General features: G+C 40.7%; 1 protein-coding gene across 3 annotated transcripts in view; it reads right to left on the bottom strand.

Moving 5' to 3' along the window:
- Positions 1-20,767, bottom strand: part of LOC149806606 (uncharacterized) — a 43,695-nt gene that overhangs the window by 6,752 nt on the left and 16,176 nt on the right. For 2 of the 3 annotated variants that reach the window (XM_089955465.1, XM_089955474.1), the window contains exons 3-4: positions 17,506-17,814; positions 16,637-16,822 (exon numbers count right to left, since the gene is read on the bottom strand). In XM_089955465.1, coding sequence (XP_089811591.1) covers positions 16,637-16,822; positions 17,506-17,814 — 495 coding nt within the window. The remainder of the gene's footprint in view (positions 1-16,636; positions 16,823-17,505; positions 17,815-20,767) is intronic. The other variant, XM_089955484.1, reaches the window with a different exon arrangement.

Genomic DNA, 20,767 nt, shown 5'->3' with positions numbered 1-20,767 from the left:
ATGAAATGACAACATTTGATATTGTCTGTGTTGACAAGGAGTAGCATGCAAGCATGAAATGACAACATTTGATATTGTCTGTGTTGACAAGGAGTAGCATGCAAGCATGAAATGACAACATTTGATATTGTCTGTGTTGACACGAAGTGGCATGCAAGCATGAAATGACAACATTTGATATTGTCTGTGTTGACACGGAGTAGCATGCAAGCATGAAATGACAACATTTGATATTGTCTGTGTTGACACGAAGTGGCATGCAAGCATGAAATGACAACATTTGATATTGTCTGTGTTGACATGGAGTAGCATGCAAGCATGAAATGACAACATTTGATATTGTCTGTGTTGACAAGGAGTAGCATGCAAGCACGTCTACGTTTCATTGCAAAGGGTAAAAGTACTACCTAATATCTGTACGTGTTCATCCAACAAAAAATTGTGGACAGTTTCTATATCAAATCTTTTTAGTAAAGGATTCGCACAAATGTAACGACGCTAATATATAGTGAATAATAATAAATTAGTGACGTGCGCAGGAAAGATGTTGGTTGTGTTACGACTCTATGAACTTAAACTAAGTAACAGCTAAAGCAATACCAACAAGTTTAGTAAAATTCACAAATAATTCATTTCTCAAGCAGCAGGGGGGGCGAATCCGACATTTTGTCCAATCGTCATTTGGCTTAATTAATACTTTCTGCACTCAGCGGATCCGGTGTCGTCAGCGCCTGGTAAAAAAAAAGACGACGTCATCGTTGGGGGATCGTCCAATCGTCATTTGGTTTAATTAACACCTTCTGCGCGCCGATCCCCAGCGTCGTCAGCGTCCGGTAAGCACATCGACGACCGCGTCGATGTCATCGCCCCCCCTGCTGCTAAGTGGCTACTTGCAATTTAACCGAATATTTGGTCAAGTCCGATACGATATCGTGTCCGAGGGTCATGTAAATTTATCGTTACAAATCCATGTGGGGTCGACTGAGCATGACTAAAAAAGTTTCGAAAAACATTAAAGTCCATGTCACCGCCGCACCATGTCTGCCAAATATTTCGTAGCGTGTGTGTATCAACGCCGTTGAATACAGCAAGAATATTACAGTTGTCTCTGATTACTTTTGGAATCTGAGTGTATCGTTGAGTGACATATATCACGTCAGTGTTTTTATGCCTGCCTCTGGAAAATATCCTAGCTGGGTTTTTTTGATTGTCTAACATAACATCATCGTACACGACTAGATTGTTAACGTCGCCATCAATATCATCGATACCTGGTGCATCATTGATATCTGTAATAAACTCGATGACATTTTTTTTAGCGATCGCTGATGCATTCTCGTTGAAATCTTTTAACACCTCGTAGCATCGTTGATCATCTACGCTAGGAGCAACCAAATACAACTTATCCCACTTCATCCATCTCATTATTAAATTGAGTAACAATTGCGTCTTGCCGGATCCAGATGGTCCGATGATAATCATCCGGATCGAGTTTGGTAACGCTGCAACGTGCTTAACTGGTTCTCTTGTTTTAGTCGCTGAAAAGTCAATTATATTCATGTCTCTATACATAAATTATGGATCTATATTGTGTAAAGTGTAGAGTGCGTACTGGCACAAATGATATGACAACCGTTACAACAAGAAATAACAGATCGGCGCTTACTGGCAAGTGTGCACAATGCGGTATAAAGAAATTTAGATTTATTTCTATTAGACCCGGAGATGTTTTAAAAAAAAGCGAGGAGGTGATATTGCAGCCAAGTTATCAAAACTCCCCGGAACCCCGTGGGCAAAGTATCCAGGAGAAAAACACCTCCCAGGATATAGCTACTGTGGCCCCGGAACACGATTAGATATCAGACTCGATGATCAAAATCAGCCCAAACCCGGTGAGTATCCAATAAACGCTATCGATAAGGCGTGTCATGCTCATGATGTTGCTTACAAAAGTAGCGATCTGCAACAGCGTCATATCGCGGACGTAAAATTAATTCACGCGTTAAATGCTATTCCTGATAAATCCGTCAAAGAAAAATTGGCCTCATGGTTGGTAAAATCGGCTATGAAAGGTAAATTAATAATTGGAAGCCGAGCTTCTCGCGCTGGTAATTGAAAACGCTAGCGTTTATAATAACAACATGGAATCCATCTATTATTCTCCGAGAGGATACTGGAAGGGGAAGGCCGCAATTGGTAAGCTTGCAAGCGCTGCAAAAGTAACGAGGGCCGTTGCGGCTAATTGGTTATCCAAACAGGCTATATGGCAAATCTATCTACCACCGCCTAAACAAATCAACTTCTCGCGCTTTGATGTCAGCGTACCTAATGAAGTTCATCAGGCTGATATACTATTTCTGCCGCATGACAACGGTTACAAATACGCGCTAACCGTAGTTGATGTTGCGAGTCGATACAAACAAGCGGAGCCGTTAAAAACAAAGTCAGCAACTGAAGTAGCCGATGCGTTTGAGCGGATTTATCGAAGAGGTCCTCTGCGCTGGCCAAATCTATTACAAGTTGATCCTGGTAGTGAATTTCGCGGCGCTGTTTTATCAACGCTGAAACATCATAGCGTCGCGATACGACGAGGTCATACTGCGCTACATCGTGATCAGGCAATTGTTGAACGATTCAATCGGACTCTTGCTGAACGGTTATTTGGGTATCAATACGCGAAGGAATTCATCCAAGAAAAACGATCTCGTGAATGGGTCAAAAGGTTGCCAGGCGTAATTGCAGCGTTAAATAACGAGATTACCCGAGCAATCAACATGAAGCCCAGCGACGCGATTAAAAAAAAGTATATACCCGGAAGATCAAAAATAGATAGCGTTTCCAAGCCGATTCTCGGCGATGTCACTGTTAGATATCTATATGAACCAGGAGAGCTTGAAGGCGGTAAAAAAAGAGCTACTGATCCTATCTGGAGTGTTACCACACATAACATATCAACGATAACACGATCAACTGGTAGACCACCGATCTATAGACTGGATTCAACTGCTCCTCAGCGCGGATTTACACGCGAGCAACTACAAGTAATACCTGACGATACTCAATTGCCCCCGCGTGGTCTTAACTAGCGCCGTTGCGTCTATTGCACTCAAGACAGGTCAACCTCACATTGTTTTTGACATGACCGAGACTGTTATCGATCCTGTCCACGGTAAATTGGCGAGTGTCTTTATCCGAATAACGCCAACGCATTACACAATTACAACTCGCGCAGTGATTATTCTGTTGTTGTCGTAACGCAATTATTAATTCGGCATCAATATCAAAACGCCGCTGATTTTTTTATCCTGTTGGCGGTAACCCGAGAGTTTTCTATCAATGACGCTTGCATCGATGGTGACTCCGTCACTGGTTTCGTCACTGACTCCGTCAATAACAATTCTTCGAAGCTGATTTATCCTCCGCACTCTGGACACTGCAAGATAGACTAGATTCGACCATTCGATGCGATTATCAACTATCCAAACAATTGTGTCCGTGATGGTTAGTCCCTGCGAGGAATGTATTGTTGTTGCGTATCCTAGCGTCCACGGGGATTTATCAGCACGTAGCGCGTCCTCGACGACGCTGATATCAACGAGCACAATATCATTCAGCACGAGAATTTGTTTTTTTGTCCCTGACGCTGTCGGGGTCGGGATTTCAACTTCAATGTTCTGCCGCCGTGTGTCAGCGGGTCTATAACATAACGGCACTGGACGCGTTGGAAACTTTTCCTTATGCAACGTAAACAACTTCCGCTGAAGTGTGTCTCTGACTATCTTTCTGCTCGCTACAATCAAATCGTTTGGTCTCCATGTTTCCCAGAATTCATTTAACGGCGTTTCCGGAATCACCTCGCGGATTATTTCACATTGAATTCTATCCGGCTGTAATCTGATTAATTTTTTAACCTCGCGCAGTTGTTCATCAAGTGCCCGGTAATCAGGATCGGTTTCTTCATAATAGTCCACAAAACCCTTTAACCAATCATGTGGACCCTCGCCGACAAATGGTGGTGGTTGACCATGGTCGCCACACATGATCACTGCTGTATTCGCGAGCAGCAACCAATCAAGAAACATTTGTAAAACATCTAACGAAACAGTACATATCTCATCCCAGATGATAACCTCAGGAATAAATTTTTCCCCCATTCGATCAGGAGTCCACTCACCACCGCTGTATCGAAAAAAGCTGTGATAAGTAACGGCGTCAACATTTCGTTGTTTTATCTCTCGCGCTAGTCTATGGGTCGGTGTAAGCACGATTATACTTGCCCGCGTTCGAAATAATTCAATTGCCCGAGTCGTCTTTCCTGACCCGCCACAGCCGCTTAAATAAGCTGTTTTATGTCTACAAATTGGATCAGAACACGGTGGTGCATTAGACCATTCTGACAATTTATCACCGCGTAAGTAATTGTTCTCAACGGTGACATCTGCTGACGGGGAATAATCGCGTCGTATTTCATTTTTAATTCTCCATGTACCCCAACTCTCGTCCGGACTAGTAAACTCGGCTATGTTTTCCTTGTACGCTACGTCTATATAAAATGAATCAACGGCTACTCTAACCGCGGTGTCGGGGAATCTATTTATCATCGAGAATAAATTGATAGCGGCGTAACCCAGCATAGACGCCCTCAAATGCGGGTATGCCGGGCTGTCTCCATCGCTGTAGGTAACAACTGTACCCAACTTTGTTCCATTGGACAAGAAAGCTGTTTCGCAGTTCACGTATTTATTTTTCGCCACTGCGTCATTGATTGCGAAATCATATTCTGCGTCATCTATAATCAGCCGTGAGCAATATCGTTTGTAATCGCAGTTTTTTCCACCTTGTGTGAACTTACCGATTATTCTTCTACCGAGATCTTTTGCCTCGTGGTTTCGTTGGTTGAATATCTTTTTGGACCATTCGACGATATATTCCTCGTCGGCATCGATGTGTTTTCTGGATTCGTCAATTATGCTATCTAGACGCTCTGGTTCTGGTAACCAGACTTCAGTCTGCGCCCGATATGATATAATCGCGTCACTGACAATCAACGAAACTAGCATTTTACAATCAATCATATACCGTAGCAGCGCTATTGGCAACCACTTCTTTTCAGCCATGTGTCTACCGATCCAAATATAACAACAGCGATGAAGTCCTGCCGCGAACTCAAATGATACTATGCGAGCGAATCCAGTTAAATCAAAATCAGGCAGTGGTCCATTAATAGCAACACGAGTCATTTCATGTCTGGGGTGTCCAAATCGTTTGAAATACTCAGCGGCGGATCCATACCCGAGAAAACTCGCTGGATAACAGGCAACCATATCAACGGAAATCATAGCGTCGCGGTTGTATTCAGTGTTCCATAGTCCACCGTGATAGTATTCCAAACAACTGGATTGTACATCCGGTAGAAATTCCTTGCGCGTTGGACTCCACGCATTTTTCCTCGCTGCAACATGAGCTACAACCGATGGAATCGTAAAACAATTTGTTAGCAGTTGTTCATCATGCTCTTCAAATTCTATGGCGGTTTTTTTCATCCTGTTGTGAAATGCTTCAGTGCGGTATAATTCACCGTTTGGTCTTACAAACTGATCAAAGGTATCAGCGCTGCGAAGTAACCACACTGATACAGGGTCGTTTTTACACAAACAAGCAATAGCATCAAATAGTTTCCTCTCCGCGAGAAACCCGTTCTCTTCCAGGAATTCCCCCGGGATATACTTTACCGTTCTATCCCGTGGAAACACTGTGATCGCGGGCGTCCATGCGTGTTCGTTATGATCAATAATTTTGATTGGGGCCCCATTTGATTTGTACTTTGATTCGTATAATACTTCACCGGTTATCGTTGTAACGGTTATTGGAAATCTCAACGACGTTTCTAATCTCGCTATGTCGCTGATGGTTGCTCCACGCTCTTTTACGGTTAGTTCCCACTGGTTGATTTTGCTACGTCGTAAATCAGTCAATTTGTTTCCTCGACATGCATTTGCAAAATGCTCTATTACTCGTTCTGCTACACAATTTATCCCCGTTGACTGTTTCATTGGTTTCAGTTTTCCGATATCAGGTTTCTTATTTAACGGGTATATTCCATAAACAACTGCTGTTTCAGGATACGCTCGTTCATAGTATGGTCTGTCAATTCCGGTTAACAGCCCCGGCTTGGAGTCGCGGCTAACAATGACTGTTTTCTTGTCGCTGAGAACTGGTTCAAATTTATCACGTATGATCCAATCACCTGATTCCACCCGGACAATGAATTTTACTCTGAAGAAATACCTTTTACCGTCAAGTTGTGATATTATCGTTGCTGCGCGGTTGTCGTTCATGGTAGCATCAACAACGCCATCAATTCGAAATGTTGACCAACTATGAGATGCGCCATCACGCTTGAATTCATCGATACAATCGCGTATTTTACTCAACAGGGTTCTATCGTTTATTAACGCTTTTGGTGCGTCCTTGAGGACTCTATCGAGATTGAACTTAATATTTTTCCAGGGCTTAATTGCTGCTAATCTCTCGAACTCATCCATATAATTAAAACAAGTATTTAAATGAAAGAATATAGTATAATGAATCACTGCAAATGGTTGATGATTGGGTCGATAACCCCGTGCAATAAATCATGTAGAGGTGAAATCTGCGGGTACCATTTACAAAGCGTTCGTAATGGTTCTCTTGGCCCCCTCCCGTGCTTGGTTTGCCACGTCGGTGTAAGAGGAAAATCGCAGTTGTGTATCAATTGTGGCGTAAAGCGATACAGAGAGTTAAAACGCTATTATGACAAGCGAATTAAAAACGCCGTCATTGACCCTACCGCTGACTTCGTCATCAAAACCCCCCAAGACTACGTTGAAAGATTCATAATTAAACCAAATAATAAATTAGACAAGTAGTATTATTATATAAATGGACCAAGAGTTCAGACCTCACCCCTTGCTCGTCAATTACGAGGCATCTCGCGACGGCATTGTTAGAAATTGTAGACTGAAGAAGCCGGTTGGATGGAAAAATAATCAGGGGTATTTGATGTTTGGTGCCGGAAAGAAGAAGTACTATGTTCATAGGGCGGTATTTGAGGTATTCAACGGATTAATCGAGAATGGACTTGTGATTGATCATATTAATAATAATAAGACTGATAATTCTCTTATAAACTTGCAAGCTATCTCGCAAAGCCAGAATGCCAAAAAGGGCCAAACTGGTAAATACCCAAAGAAAGCAAGGGGTGTCAAATCGTTTGATACAACAACGCACGAAGAAAAAACATTTCACTCCATGAATGCGGCAGGAAAATATTTTGACATTTGTATAACCTCAGTACGATTTGTTGCAGAAGGAATACAGAATTCAGCGATCTCAAAAAAGACTGGGCACAGAATTCGATTTTCATATATAACAGAAATTAGCGAGTGACGAAGTCACCGTGACAAGGCCACCGGCGCCTATGGCGCTGACGAAGTCGCCATGACAGTGCGAACGCTACAACAAATCGTCTGTTCCGGAAGAAAACAAAGTATTTAGTGTTGTTGAACACCTTGGGATTGATACGCGGGGTTTCATTTTTTTTATTTAAAAACAAGATGTTTTATAGGAATAATGAATATCGAAGACATCAATAATATATTAGCCGAGATTTCAAAATTAAAAAATCAAGGAATTGAATTATCTGATGGTCTCGACAGTGAAAAAATATTATCCGATTATGAAATTATTAACGAGCAATCAAAACGGGGACGTTTTACCCTGGCCCGCGAGTACTTTTTTATAAAACGATTACAACATACGATTAATGAAAACTTATACCACAATGACGCAAATGCATTCATTGGACTATTTACCGCCGTTGAAATAATACGAAAAAAACTCGGACGTGTTTATGAACGACGCCGGGAGATTTCTAGTAAGATCAAAAACATTAGAAGGATTATAGACGAAAACTCCGGCGAGAAATTAGAAATTGCGGAGCAATTGCAATAATGGTAGGCGAATCACTCACTACTCGGCTAGCCAGAGAGCGGCTAGCGGCGCTTAAAAAGTTCATACCGTTACGAGACAGGGTCCGAGAACAACTTCAAACGCGGCAACGAATGCAAACTGATTTTGCTGTTGGAAGTGAACAGTTATTTGCCCCGGTAACTAAAGCGACTAAGGATGTTACAGCGGCAACAGAACGAGCAATATATGGAGATATTCCTAAGGAGGGCGAACGGAAAGAGGCGCCTCTTCTTCCTGTACTTGAAAAGATAGCAGCAGAGACAGAACAAACACAGCAACGGATAAAACAACTTTCCAGTGATATAAAAACCCAACGAGAGTATGAACGATTAGCTGATATTGATGATTCTGAACAGGGTGGTGTTGGTGAATCTCAAAAAATTTCCTCTCAAAGAGGGATTTCCTTTGTAGGTAAACTCACTGAAATGGCTATAACACAAATAAAACGACCTCAATTACTGAAATCCGACGATTATAGGGTTTTTGGTAATTTTGCCGCTCAAAGCTATCATTCAAAAAAAGACTTTTTAAAAGACGAGTATAAAAACAGCAATATAAAACGAGATGACTGGGTTAATTGGTTGTATAAAACGAATAAAGGGATTGATCGCTTGGATACAAAAGAATTGGGATATAAAGAATTTAAAAAAGGAATTAATGATTATGATATACGACAACAACAAGAATTACTACAACAGCAAGAACAGCGAAAAGGAGAAGTCCAAGAAAAACGTCGTAAAAAAGCTAGTTCTAAAAAAACAAGCGGAGAGGGGTATCCAAGTGGTAGTGGTCTAGTTGAAAACGCTAGTGTTACCTGTCCTGGTAGTGTTCTCAGTGATATATCACGGCTGGAAGTACTAATCGGAGGAAAACGAGCCGGAAATAACTCTCCGGAAATAATCAATGAGGCCGCTGATATTTGCAAGCGGTTATTTGCAGGCGGTATTATGGACATTAATGCATATCGAACGCTCATAGACGAACTCGTGGATGATTAAAAAAATTATAAAATTATAAAATTATAAAATTATCGTTTTTGTTAATTTTTGACCGTTTTTGGCCATTTTTTGACTGTTTTTGGCCATTTTTTGACTGTTTTTGGCCATTTTTTGAGGGCAAAAACCCAAGGAAATCATTTAGAGAAAATCGATGTTTTTCTGAAAAATCGAAAAAAAACGACTATAGGCAACAAAAAACGATCAAAAATTACTAAAAATCAAGAAAAAACCTGAAAAAAACCAGATTTTTATCGAGGGCAAAAACCCGAGGAAATTTTGATAAAATTTATTCCGGTTTTCCACACGGCGGTGGGAAGGGGGGTCAATCACTGGTGATCACAATCACTAATTGAAAAACCGGTGTTTTTATAATAAAGATGATCATACACTACAACCACGATAAACCAGTACTCGTCTACGTGGTAAACTCGCGATTGCCTGTTTACCGCGCGTACTATGGAGATGGTCTCGGTAGCACCATTGCGGGGTTATTTACAAGAATGGCTCCAAAAGTAGCGCCGTTAGCCAAACAATTAGGAATGAAGGCTATTGATGTTATTCGTGATAAGGGAATCAGCGCTATTGGAGATGTTGCCGGAAAGGCGTTTTCAGCCGCGCGGGACAAACTAATGTCGTTGGTGAAATCCAAGAGATTTTCAAGAAAAAAACAGATGCCATGCCATCAACGACAGTGATGCCTGCAAATGTCAGTAAAGTAATAAATAACGCCGTGGAAGAAAAACTAGAGTCGTTGGCGGCGACGACTCCGTCGTTGGCGACTTCGCCATCAGCCGATGCGGCAACCAACGCGCTCATGAACGCGATAGCGGGGAGTGGTCTACGACGAAAACGACGTTAATGGATTTCAATTGAAAACATCAACATGATAAATAATAAAATGTTTGCGCGAACCGCTGACCCCGCGTTTGACATGGACGCCCCAGTGCGCAGGGATGATTCTGTCCGTGATTATCAATATTATTCTTATTATGCAGCGCAACCCGACCTACGATCGCGAATTGAACTTCAGGTCCAAGATACCAGTAAATATTTTTTGCCGTGTGAAGCGTTTATCGAAATTGAGGGAGAACTCGTGACAAATGCTGCCGATAATGCGCCATACGCAGATGACAATCGTGTTCGAGTTGGCTTTGTCAACAACGGTATCATGGTGTTATTTGAGAGCGCCAGATATCTTATTGACGGGCGAGAAATTGAATCAATAGAACGCGAGGTTGATGTTGCAACAACGATAATTGGGTTAGCGAGATACTCGGATGATTATACAAGATCGGCGGGCCCATCTATGATGTTCGCAAAGGATATCACTAATAACGCTGACCATCTTCAGTACGTCAACGTGCTGGTGGAAAGAGATACCGCAGTTGCTAATCAAGCTGAAGCAGCCAATCCAGACCGCAGGGCAAGACCGGGCGCTGAGTTCAATATTATAAAAAGTCTTAACGATAATTACAATATGGGATTTGCAACACGAGTAGAAATGTTGCAAAGACCACGCCGACGGTTTTCATGCGCGATTCCACTCCATCACATATTTGGATTCTGCAGAAATGTCAGAAAAGTTATCTATGGGGCTAAGCATACAATCGCGCTGACGCGAAGGGGCGATGATAACAATGCAATATGGCGTGCTGCTGGCGTCGCTGCCGGTAAAGTCGTTTTAACTAAAATGGCATTGTGGATGCCGGTGCTGACTCCATCAGTTACCACGGAAGCACAATTGTTATCATTTATGGAACAGGGAGGGAAATCGCTGTTGAGTTGGCTAGCGGTAACAACTGATGCTAAAGAGGATAACGTCGCCGATACGTTTACATGGCACCTGGCATCAAAACAGGGTGTTTCAGCCCCGCGTCATATATTCATAGCGCTACAGAATAGGGATCGATTGGGCAGTTAAGAACACAGCCATATGATATTTGATCAATTAGGAGTCAGTGATGTTTCGCTGAGAATAAACGGACAACAGGAACCATCCGAGGATATACAGCTTAATTACGGCGACAACCATATCGCACGTGTGTACCATCGATTGCTGTCATATATGGGCCGTGATCAAAACGTCGACACTGGTTTGCAAATATCACAACTTGATTTTAAAAAGCTGTATCCGATTTATTATTTTTCGTTGGAACATCTTGATTTAACGAGACAATCCGTCGTTGATATACACTTCCGAGCTCGTATAGCCCCGGGTGGTGTTAATTACAGAGCGGTTGCTGTCATTCTCAGCGATAAATCAATGCTGCTAGAAGGTGTTGGTGGACGAATGAGAATCGTTGATGCGCCAGTGGAAAACATGTAATTGAAAGCACAAAACGCGTTTACAATAAAATGTCGTATAGTGTTGTCAGTGTAGAGTTGACTGATGGTCAAGTCAAGAAATTACGATCAAAGTCGGCTAAACAATGCGGGACCACAATAACGCTGAAGCCGTCACAGATGGCGGGTGGTAATCATAAGATATCGTTGACGGCGCGTCAAATAAAACATTTCAATGATGCGATGAAGAATAAAAAGGGTGTTCAAATAGATTTTTCAGCCGCAGCAATTAAAAACATGGAAAAGACCGGTGGGATATTTCCGCTGTTAGCTGCGATTCCAGCGTTGATTGCCGCGGCGGCCCCAGCAGTGGCTAAGGCGGCTGCGTTGGGGGCCGTTGGTACCGCGGCGGGGATGGCATTGAAGAAGGCAACCGGGAAAGGCTACAAAAAAAAACGACCCGTAGCCGGAAAGGGTCTAAGACTACCGGGGACCCCGTATTCATGGTACTCGGGAAAGGGTCTAAGACTACCGGGAACCGTTTATTAACGCAGGAGTCTATGACTCCAATGTCTAATTTTGATTTAATAGACGCCGCAAACGCGCTAGCGATAAAAAAACTTCAGAGGTGTTTTTATGAGAGATCAATTACCGGCGGCACCAAGGAATATTGAAACAGGTATAATTAACCTCGATGGGTCCTCCGGAGCGGGAACTCATTGGGTTGCGTACGCGATTGATCCGCGTGCGATCGTCTATTTTGATTCATACGGGTTAGCCCCGCCGAACGAGTTCATGCGGTATATCCGGGCGTGTTCAGCCCGGGCGTGTTCGGCCCGGGTTTTTTATTCCACGTTGCCAACACAGCAGTTAAGCGACCCACCGATATGTGGCCGTGAGGTATTGAACGTACTCGCGGCGATTTCATCATCGCGGAAACCACCTCATGTGGTTGTAAACGAATACACTAGTGGGGTCGTAGAAGCTCAACGGATTTTAGAGAATAGCATTTACAATAATAATGATTGATATCTGGGGACGACCGGTTTCGGCGCTGAAAGAATCCACGGAAACGGCCGCCGCCGACATAAAAAAACTAATTGAGGATGAAATCGCCGGTACGTTGAACTTAACCAGTGTTGACCCAGGTGAAATAGTTGTATTTCAAGACCGCCAGGGTAAATTGAAATCCAGTAATGTGTCGCTGGATGACGTTCTAATACGACGGCGTGATGCCGCCGAGGACGTTATCGCGTTGTATACCAGAGACGGACGACTCAAACCGGGTGAACATATATTGGCGATAACGAATAGGATAACATCAACCCAAGACGATCTTATAAAGTTGAGTGAATTTATGATCGAATTCAACACGCAGATGAAAAAATCTACCGATAGTTTTTTTGGGATCCCGACGGTAACCGAACCAAATCTTGCAACAATAAAAAATACTATTTCGGAGTTTACAACGCTGTCGGGCCAATTTTACACGTTACGAAAAAATGTTAACAGGATCGATGACAACTTTGATAAATTCTTTGGTAAAAAAAATACCAAGCTGGATGAGATTACAATAACTATAAATGATATCACTGCGTATAGACAGGAAATAGAAACAATCAAAACTAATGTTGCAACGAGCAAAGGGAATGTAGACGTGCATGAACGGGAAATAGGAATAATCGGCGCTAATGTTGCAACGATCATAAATAATGTAGACTCGTATGGACGGAAAATAGAAACAATCAAAACTGATGTTACAACGATCATGAATAATATGGACGCGCGTACACAGGAAATAGGAACAATCAAAACTGATATTGAAGCGAACAAAAAGGGTGTGGACGCGCATACACAGGAAATAGGAACAATCAAAACTGATATTGAAGCGAACAAAAAAATGTAGACGCGTATTGGCGGGGAATAGGATTAATCAAAACTGATGTTGCAGCGAACAAAAAAGGTATAGACGTGCATACATATGAAATAGAAACAATTAAACTTGATGTTGCAGCGAACAAAAAAAGTATAACCGAGAATACACGGGAAATAGAAACAATCAAAACTGACATTAAATTGAGCAAGATTAATATAGACGGGTATGCACAGAATATAAGAACAATCAGAGCTGATGTTGAAGAGATTAAAGACGGACTACCGAGAGTAGCAGAGCAATTCGAAAAAATAAAAAACCCTCATGAGAACATCATCAACACAGTATACACAATTCGGCATGGATCATTTGATTGGACTCCTACACAGAATATATTAAGTATTACCGCAACTGTTAAGGGCATTTATCGATTGACACTGGTTTCAATGATGCAGTTTAATATGTTATCGTTTAGTTCATCCGGGTTTAACAATACAATATCAACAATTATAGACAGGAGCGCAACTGAACGGTTTACAATTTATGCCGTTGATAGAAATCTAGCCGAGGCAAACATCACATGGTATGTGGAATTTGTAGTGGATCTAAGTAAGTAATTGAAGACACTAGTTCTTTTAAATAAAAATGACCACCAAGGAAATTGAATCAGAGGTATCACCGACGTCACATCAATATCGATTCGATACCGCAAAAGAGTTCTCCGCGAACTTGAAAACGCTTTCCGAACAATACCGTGTAAAAATAAAAAAATACCGCCGAAAAATAACCGCCATCGACGCGGTCGTGTACTCGGTGTCGGGTATAGTAGCCGGTACCGGTGTTATTTTATCCACGGTGACCACGACATCCCCGATCGCCGTTCCAATCGCTATCTCCGCAATGACAACAGTTGCTGAAGTCGCCAACGCAATCACTAGGAAGATATCATCGTGTTTTCAGAAAAAACTCAACGAGTATACAGTAAAACATCAAATAGTATCCGACGCGTACTCGAAATTATCCGGGTTGATCTCGTTATCGATTGATAATTTGTTCGTATCCGATGTTGAATTCTCCACGATGGTCCAGTTGTATAGCTCCGCGATGTCAAAAATCGAGGATTTTTAACTGGAAGCCGGAACCACCTGGTTGTTGAAATTAGACACTAAAGACAACGAATAATAATAATGTCGCTGAACCCCGAAGGGTTTCAATTACTTCAACGGATCGCGGAGAACACAACTCCGGTACAAACAAATATGATATCGATAACGTCAACGAAGCCAGAATTCAGTGTGAACTTCCCGTCGCCGGTTCCAGTGAAGGAAATAGCGCTGGCAAAATTGCGAATATATCACAGTTGGCCTAATATCCGAGCGGACGCATTTAACGGACAACAACCTAAAACCTCGCTGGTTTTTGCACGGACAAATAAACCCGATGGGACCCCAGACTGGGAGGAGGTTACAATACCAACTGGGTCATACCAAATAGAACAAATCAATAAAGAATTTCAACGCAGGATAAAATCGATCACAGGAAAAGAATCAAAAATCGCTATTACGGTTCATGAACCAACGTTATCGTCGACGATTGAAATAGGCACACCGGGGTATATGGTTGATATTTATAACAGTTCAATAAGAACCATACTAGGATGGCCTGAGAATCCACCTCATGAAATCCCCGAGGACACCCCCCCCCCCCCCATCAACTATCCTCAGACACGATAACGGAGATGGTGGTAGGCATATTGCTCCATACAACGTAAATATTGCATCGGTGATAGCGATTAATCTAGTGTGTGATGTTATCGAAGGGAGTTACCAGGTGGATACCAAGCAATCAAATCAGGCTCAACAGGGATATATCCTTTATTCGTTTTCACCAACAGCCCCTCCGGGATTTTTAATCGTTGAGAGTCCGATTAATCCGGTCTATATGCGATGCCATAATCGGTTTTTAACGAGAATTAATTTTAGACTTACCGATCAGTCAAATAACCTAATTGATCTGCAAGAGGAGGAGTTAGTGATCACTCTGTTTGTAAGATCATAGCAGCAGGGGGGGCGATGACATCGACGCGGTCGTCGATGTGCTTACCGGACGCTGACGACGCTGGGGATCGGCGCGCAGAAGGTGTTAATTAAACTAAATGACGATTGGACGATCCCCCAACGATGACGTCGTCTTTTTTTTACCAGGCGCTGACGACACCGGATCCGCTGAGTGCAGAAAGTATTAATTAAGCCAAATGACGATTGGACAAAATGTCGGATTCGCCCCCCCTGCTGCTTCTCAAGGTATAAAGTGAAAATTTGTAAGGAACTTACAGTATTGTGAATAAAATCCCAAATAAGTACATCACTAATCAAAATGTATTGCTTGTTCAGAATGAATTTAGAGTTAAATGTGCTAATGTGCCAATAATCTTGAATGGGGTGATGTGTCAACAGTCTTGGAGGAACGAAATATTTCTGTTTACTTCAGACTTTTATAAAATCCAAAGAAATAATAAAACGACCACGATATGGGTCAAAATTCCGCTTCCATTAGCATCTAAGTTTCTATAAAAAAAACAGAATTTGAAGTCAAATATCACAACACAAGGCTATTTATAACGTACAAACGAGTTAAAAGCAGGTAGGCCTTCTAGAACGTTCTAGTGAGTTGATGTGCCAACAGCCTTGCAGAATGAAATAAATCTGTTTACTTGAAACTGATATAAAAACTAAAGCATAACAAAATCACCAGGATGTTAGTCACAACAGAATCATCTAAATTTATATAATAAAACTAGCTCTTGAACTCAGACATCAATAAACAACTTTTCGATAACATACATGCAATACAAAATGTAGGTATGCCTTCTAGAACCTTCTAAGATCAAACATTCATGTCAATATATTTACATTATGTTTAGGTACTATCTACAATCATGGACAAGGGTTAAACACACAATTTAGAGATACACAATAATGGAAAAAGGTTAAGCGCACAATACAGATATACATAAGAGTTGGGCATGGATGCATATTAATCATGGAGAAATTGGCAGGTGAGATAAAGAGCCAGTATTATACAATATGATGGTGTCAAGTGAATATGAAGGATACAGAAAATCGTGCAGTTTTTATGCATATCAGACTTGAAAGAATTACGTGTGGAATCAAAATGTAAGGAAATATTTAAAATGCATTTATGTAAAAAAAATATATAATGTCTTTAATCAAAACACGAAATACGTTTAGGTCGCATTACGTTGTATTCATTACAGTCGCGACTTTTTAATGACTCTTTATTATGCTATGCGCGCTTTACAATAGCGTCATTTCCGGTTTAGCTTCCACCTCGCCCCTCTGTTATGAAACTTGAAATTATGGGCCCCCTTCTTGATTTACCCCCGCAGGGTGGTTCATGGGGATGAGGCGATAGTTACGCCCGTGAAGTTTAAATAAAATAATCGATGTACCTTGATCCTCGTAGGGCTGAAAATAGTGTACCAGTTTCATGATCAGTATAACGCGATGTTTCCACATTAGGTAGGGCAAAACAATCAACATCACCAGCAGCATGAAGAGCAGCACAACGCACACTCCGACTAGCCAGAGGTACCAGGTATCTTTTTCCACTTGGACCCGTGGGTTACCTGTGTTCTCTATATTGACAATAAGAAGGCTTTTGTAAAATATATATGTACTTTTAAATCTGAAAATGAGCAACTCATCTTTGGATCGATTTAATTTTTTGCGGTAATAGAGATTGACTCATTATCAAAGTAGATTAATTTGTTCGATATTAAACACACGTGTATGTAGATCTTTGATAGAGCAAACAAATGCATCTGGTGTCATTTGAGTATCCAAGTGTACAAAATGATATAAGTCTTTGCGTCAGTGGAATTTTGGGTTAAATTTATGAAGTAATATTCTTCGAAATTGATATATAAACTTAATAATGAGCCCTGAACGGAAATTAGTATAACTCTCAAAACACTTTCATATGTATCAAACTTCTAAAATAAATGACATATTGTCGAATGATGCCCTGTTCCTATCTTTAGATCCCCATAATTCAGGTCTATCAAAACAATTCATCAGCTGTTAATGTTTACTTATCAGGTACTACATTAGAGTAATCCTTCCTTGAAGGTATGTGACATTTCGTTCCTGCTCAATGGCGTTTTTTTAAAAGAACTTTATAACAAAAGTGCAATGTGTATTGGGATCTTTTAAAATGATTAAATTGGGAGCATTTAAAATAAAAATTTGATAAAAAGTTACTGTATATAATTACCTTTTAAAATAATTAATTTAAGCACTAAGTGAACACATCACTAACCTACTGTTTTCAGTGTCGCACATCCTTCGCCGGTATAGTCTGGGTAACAGCTACAAAACTGAGAACTGTCTTCCGTGTTAACTCTACACTCCCCATGGGGTCCGCAGTCAAGACAGCACACAAAGTTACAAAAGTCACCTTGAGCTCCCGGATAGCACTCACATCTCGTGATCGAGGTCATATTGTCCGTGACACAGTCTCCATAAAAGCAGGGTATCCCTCCTGGGCAGAACCCGGTATTTTGGGTATAGTGACTCAAGCAGTCAGTGTTTTGCGTGAATAGTACTTTGGTGTTACTTACGTCACCTGCTGTATATTTGAATATAATGAGGTTAACGTCAGTTTAGCAGAAAGAATTGTCAAGAATGTTAAAGCTAAGATTTCGAAATACTTCATATTTAAGCAGTCACGTGGGCATATAGACAAATTGCAGACACGACAATAAAATACACAAAACTACTGAAAAGATTTACACTGACATATCGAGCAATAAAGCAAAATTCAGGGTAGATACATTTTCTTTTCTATACAGCATTCGACAATTCAAGACTGCCTGGCTACCCTCATCTCCCACCCCACCCACTACCAAAATGTGAGGAGCCAGTCCATCTGGCCAATTGGAGATTTAGGTATATCAAATAAATGTTATCTACAAAATTAAATAGTTTGTCATATTAAAACAATTAACTGAAGACACGTGAAAATTGCTAACAGTGATGTGATTTTCATCACCATCTGTGAATCTAGAGCATATCAATACGATAAGCTGGGTGAGGCGTAGTCTAATAAATCACCCCCCAATAGCTGTGTTGATACTGATGAACGATAGGTGGGTCATTGAAATGTGCAGTTTTTCAAGCATATCTTTCCGGAACGAACCCATGTACCCTTTAGACATATACCCGTAATTGGTAAAACCCATATATATCGTGCAATTCAAAATGGCCACATATCAAGGGTTGTGTTATTCCACGCGAACTTACCAGTCGCCCAACATAGGATTTGCTCCGGAAATATAACATACATGCAGTCTAAAGAACCTCTGCAGCCGCGAGAAATACCGGTAAGTGTATAAAATGTATACCGATGTGTGCAGCCAAGTATTGCTTCAGATTTTAGCAGGTTTTAATGAATATGCGATATCTTCTAAACCGTAAATTAATATCATCACGGGTGAGGGACTGATTTATCGACCTGGGTGAGACGAAAAGACAAATAGCTCGCGCATAGTCTGCAGCAATGGATGCTTGAAACTCTACTTAAAAGCTCTTCTGCGTCCATGCGATGCCTGATGACATACTAGTTACAAATACCAACGTCAACATGTTAAAGTGTTTGGATACCTCCAAGTACCAGAGGCTAAATAAATAGAACCGATCAGGAAGAAAGAGTGATTCAGAAGGAATAAAACAAAAGCAGACAATCCACTGCTGGAAGTCATCTTTCCTCATATATAATTTCATCGACAGTTGCACTTTGGATGTCATAGTCTCATTGGAGACAGTTTGTAAGTATTTTACGTGCGTTAGTTTCTCTTTTATTTCAAATAGATCCTGCAGAATTTAATCATCTTTATGTTTCATACTTTCTCGTATTGAACTTCGTGTTTATATATTTTTTGGAAGAGTGTATCTTCCAAAATTTATTTGCAATAAAATTTTACATTTTTCCAGTTTAATTGGCACCGTATGGACATAATTGTGCCGAGGTGTTGTACAATTTATCTTTTTGAAGGTTAAATTTCAGACCAGTCGGCTATTGACAGGCCCAGTTGCATTTTCAGGTTACGGGTCATGTAGGATTGTAAAGAGTTTTATACCCAGATTTAAAGCATAAAAAGAAATTACATAGACGCAAGTAGTATAGTATGGAAGTCTGGGGACAAGACGGAAAACCCAATGTTAAAGTTGTTCGTTTATTTTATTTTTCAATAAATAAGATTAATATACGGGGGACTATCTGGGGATATGATGGGCAATCCCATATTTAAAATATCCATAGATTTAAAATGTATGTATCTCTCCAAGGACAAGATGTAAAAACGACACTTATTTTTCAACAGGTCGTTTTTGAGACCAACAGTCACTCATCTCTTAATCAACAGATAGAAGTGCTCACACACAGATAAACATACGTAAAAGCATCATATATGGAGTAAATAAAAGGAAAGAGTAGGAATGCTTACAGACATGCACAAACATAACCTTCTAAAGATATTCAACACGATGTTGAAGAATAGCCACACACTTAACGACAGCCAATGGCTTACTTTTACAATCCAAACACAAACGGGTCTGACACTGACATTAATGATAAAAATAAATTTTGAAATTTAAATCTTAAAAGAACATTTAGAGTCAGGTCAATATCACGATCTTCTTGTCGAAACGGTGAATCCTCATAAAACAGTACGTTTGTCAGATTCTCAAAACGTCAGTCGACCAATGAGAAAAGTGTATCAAATCGCCTGCAGAAAAGGAGCGCGACTTACCTACGGTTCTTGACGTCAGTGTTGCACCAGATTCAGTGGACGGAAGTAAAAATGTTTTACAGCAATCAAGATTTAGTGGATTACCAAATATTTTTCAAAACCTCGTTCCAAAGGACGAGAAAATTCCTTTGAATTTTGAACGACAAGTCTTGTGTGAGTCGGCAGTGGGGTGTGTGACTACATTGTCTTTGATATCGTTTCCATGCAGATTTTGACTGCAAAATTTATATTACAAGCAAAGACATGACAGCCAATACTATATCTTTGCTCAATAATGTCGCTGTGTTAAAAGTGATACTATAAGGAACGAATCCAAATCTACCCCTCAGAGAAAAAGAGTTTTTTCTATTATCCGTGCTTAGCGAGAAGTGTGTATAGCAAGTTGAATACACCAGCATATTTAGTTTTGGAATGATATATGTGACTGGAAAAACCTTGGATGCGAGATTTAGACATAGGAGGTGACGTATTATGCTAAGGATGTCGTCAAATGAAATATGAAAACATGAACTTGGTTTATCTGAAATGTAAAGATGTTTTATTCAACCATGAAGGAAACATGAACTCTTTCTTAAAGTGTAAATTTTCTTGTTTCACCATGAAATCAAAAAAACCCATGAGCTTTTACTTTTTGGCCCATAAAAATTACTCAAAAGATTGTGATAAATCTTATTAACCCCTAAATGATCAACCAATGGACCTGCGCGGGGTAAACTAAGAATTTCCTCCCTACACAACATAGGAACAACAATTTAATAGCTCACTGACCAC

This window comes from Sinohyriopsis cumingii, chromosome 1 (genome assembly GCF_028554795.1).
Source record: "Sinohyriopsis cumingii isolate HCF-2022 chromosome 1, ASM2855479v2, whole genome shotgun sequence".
Classification (NCBI taxonomy): Eukaryota; Metazoa; Mollusca; class Bivalvia; order Unionida; family Unionidae; genus Sinohyriopsis; species Sinohyriopsis cumingii.
Note: the sequence above shows the minus strand (reverse complement) of the source record. Positions and strands in the feature narration are given on the sequence as shown.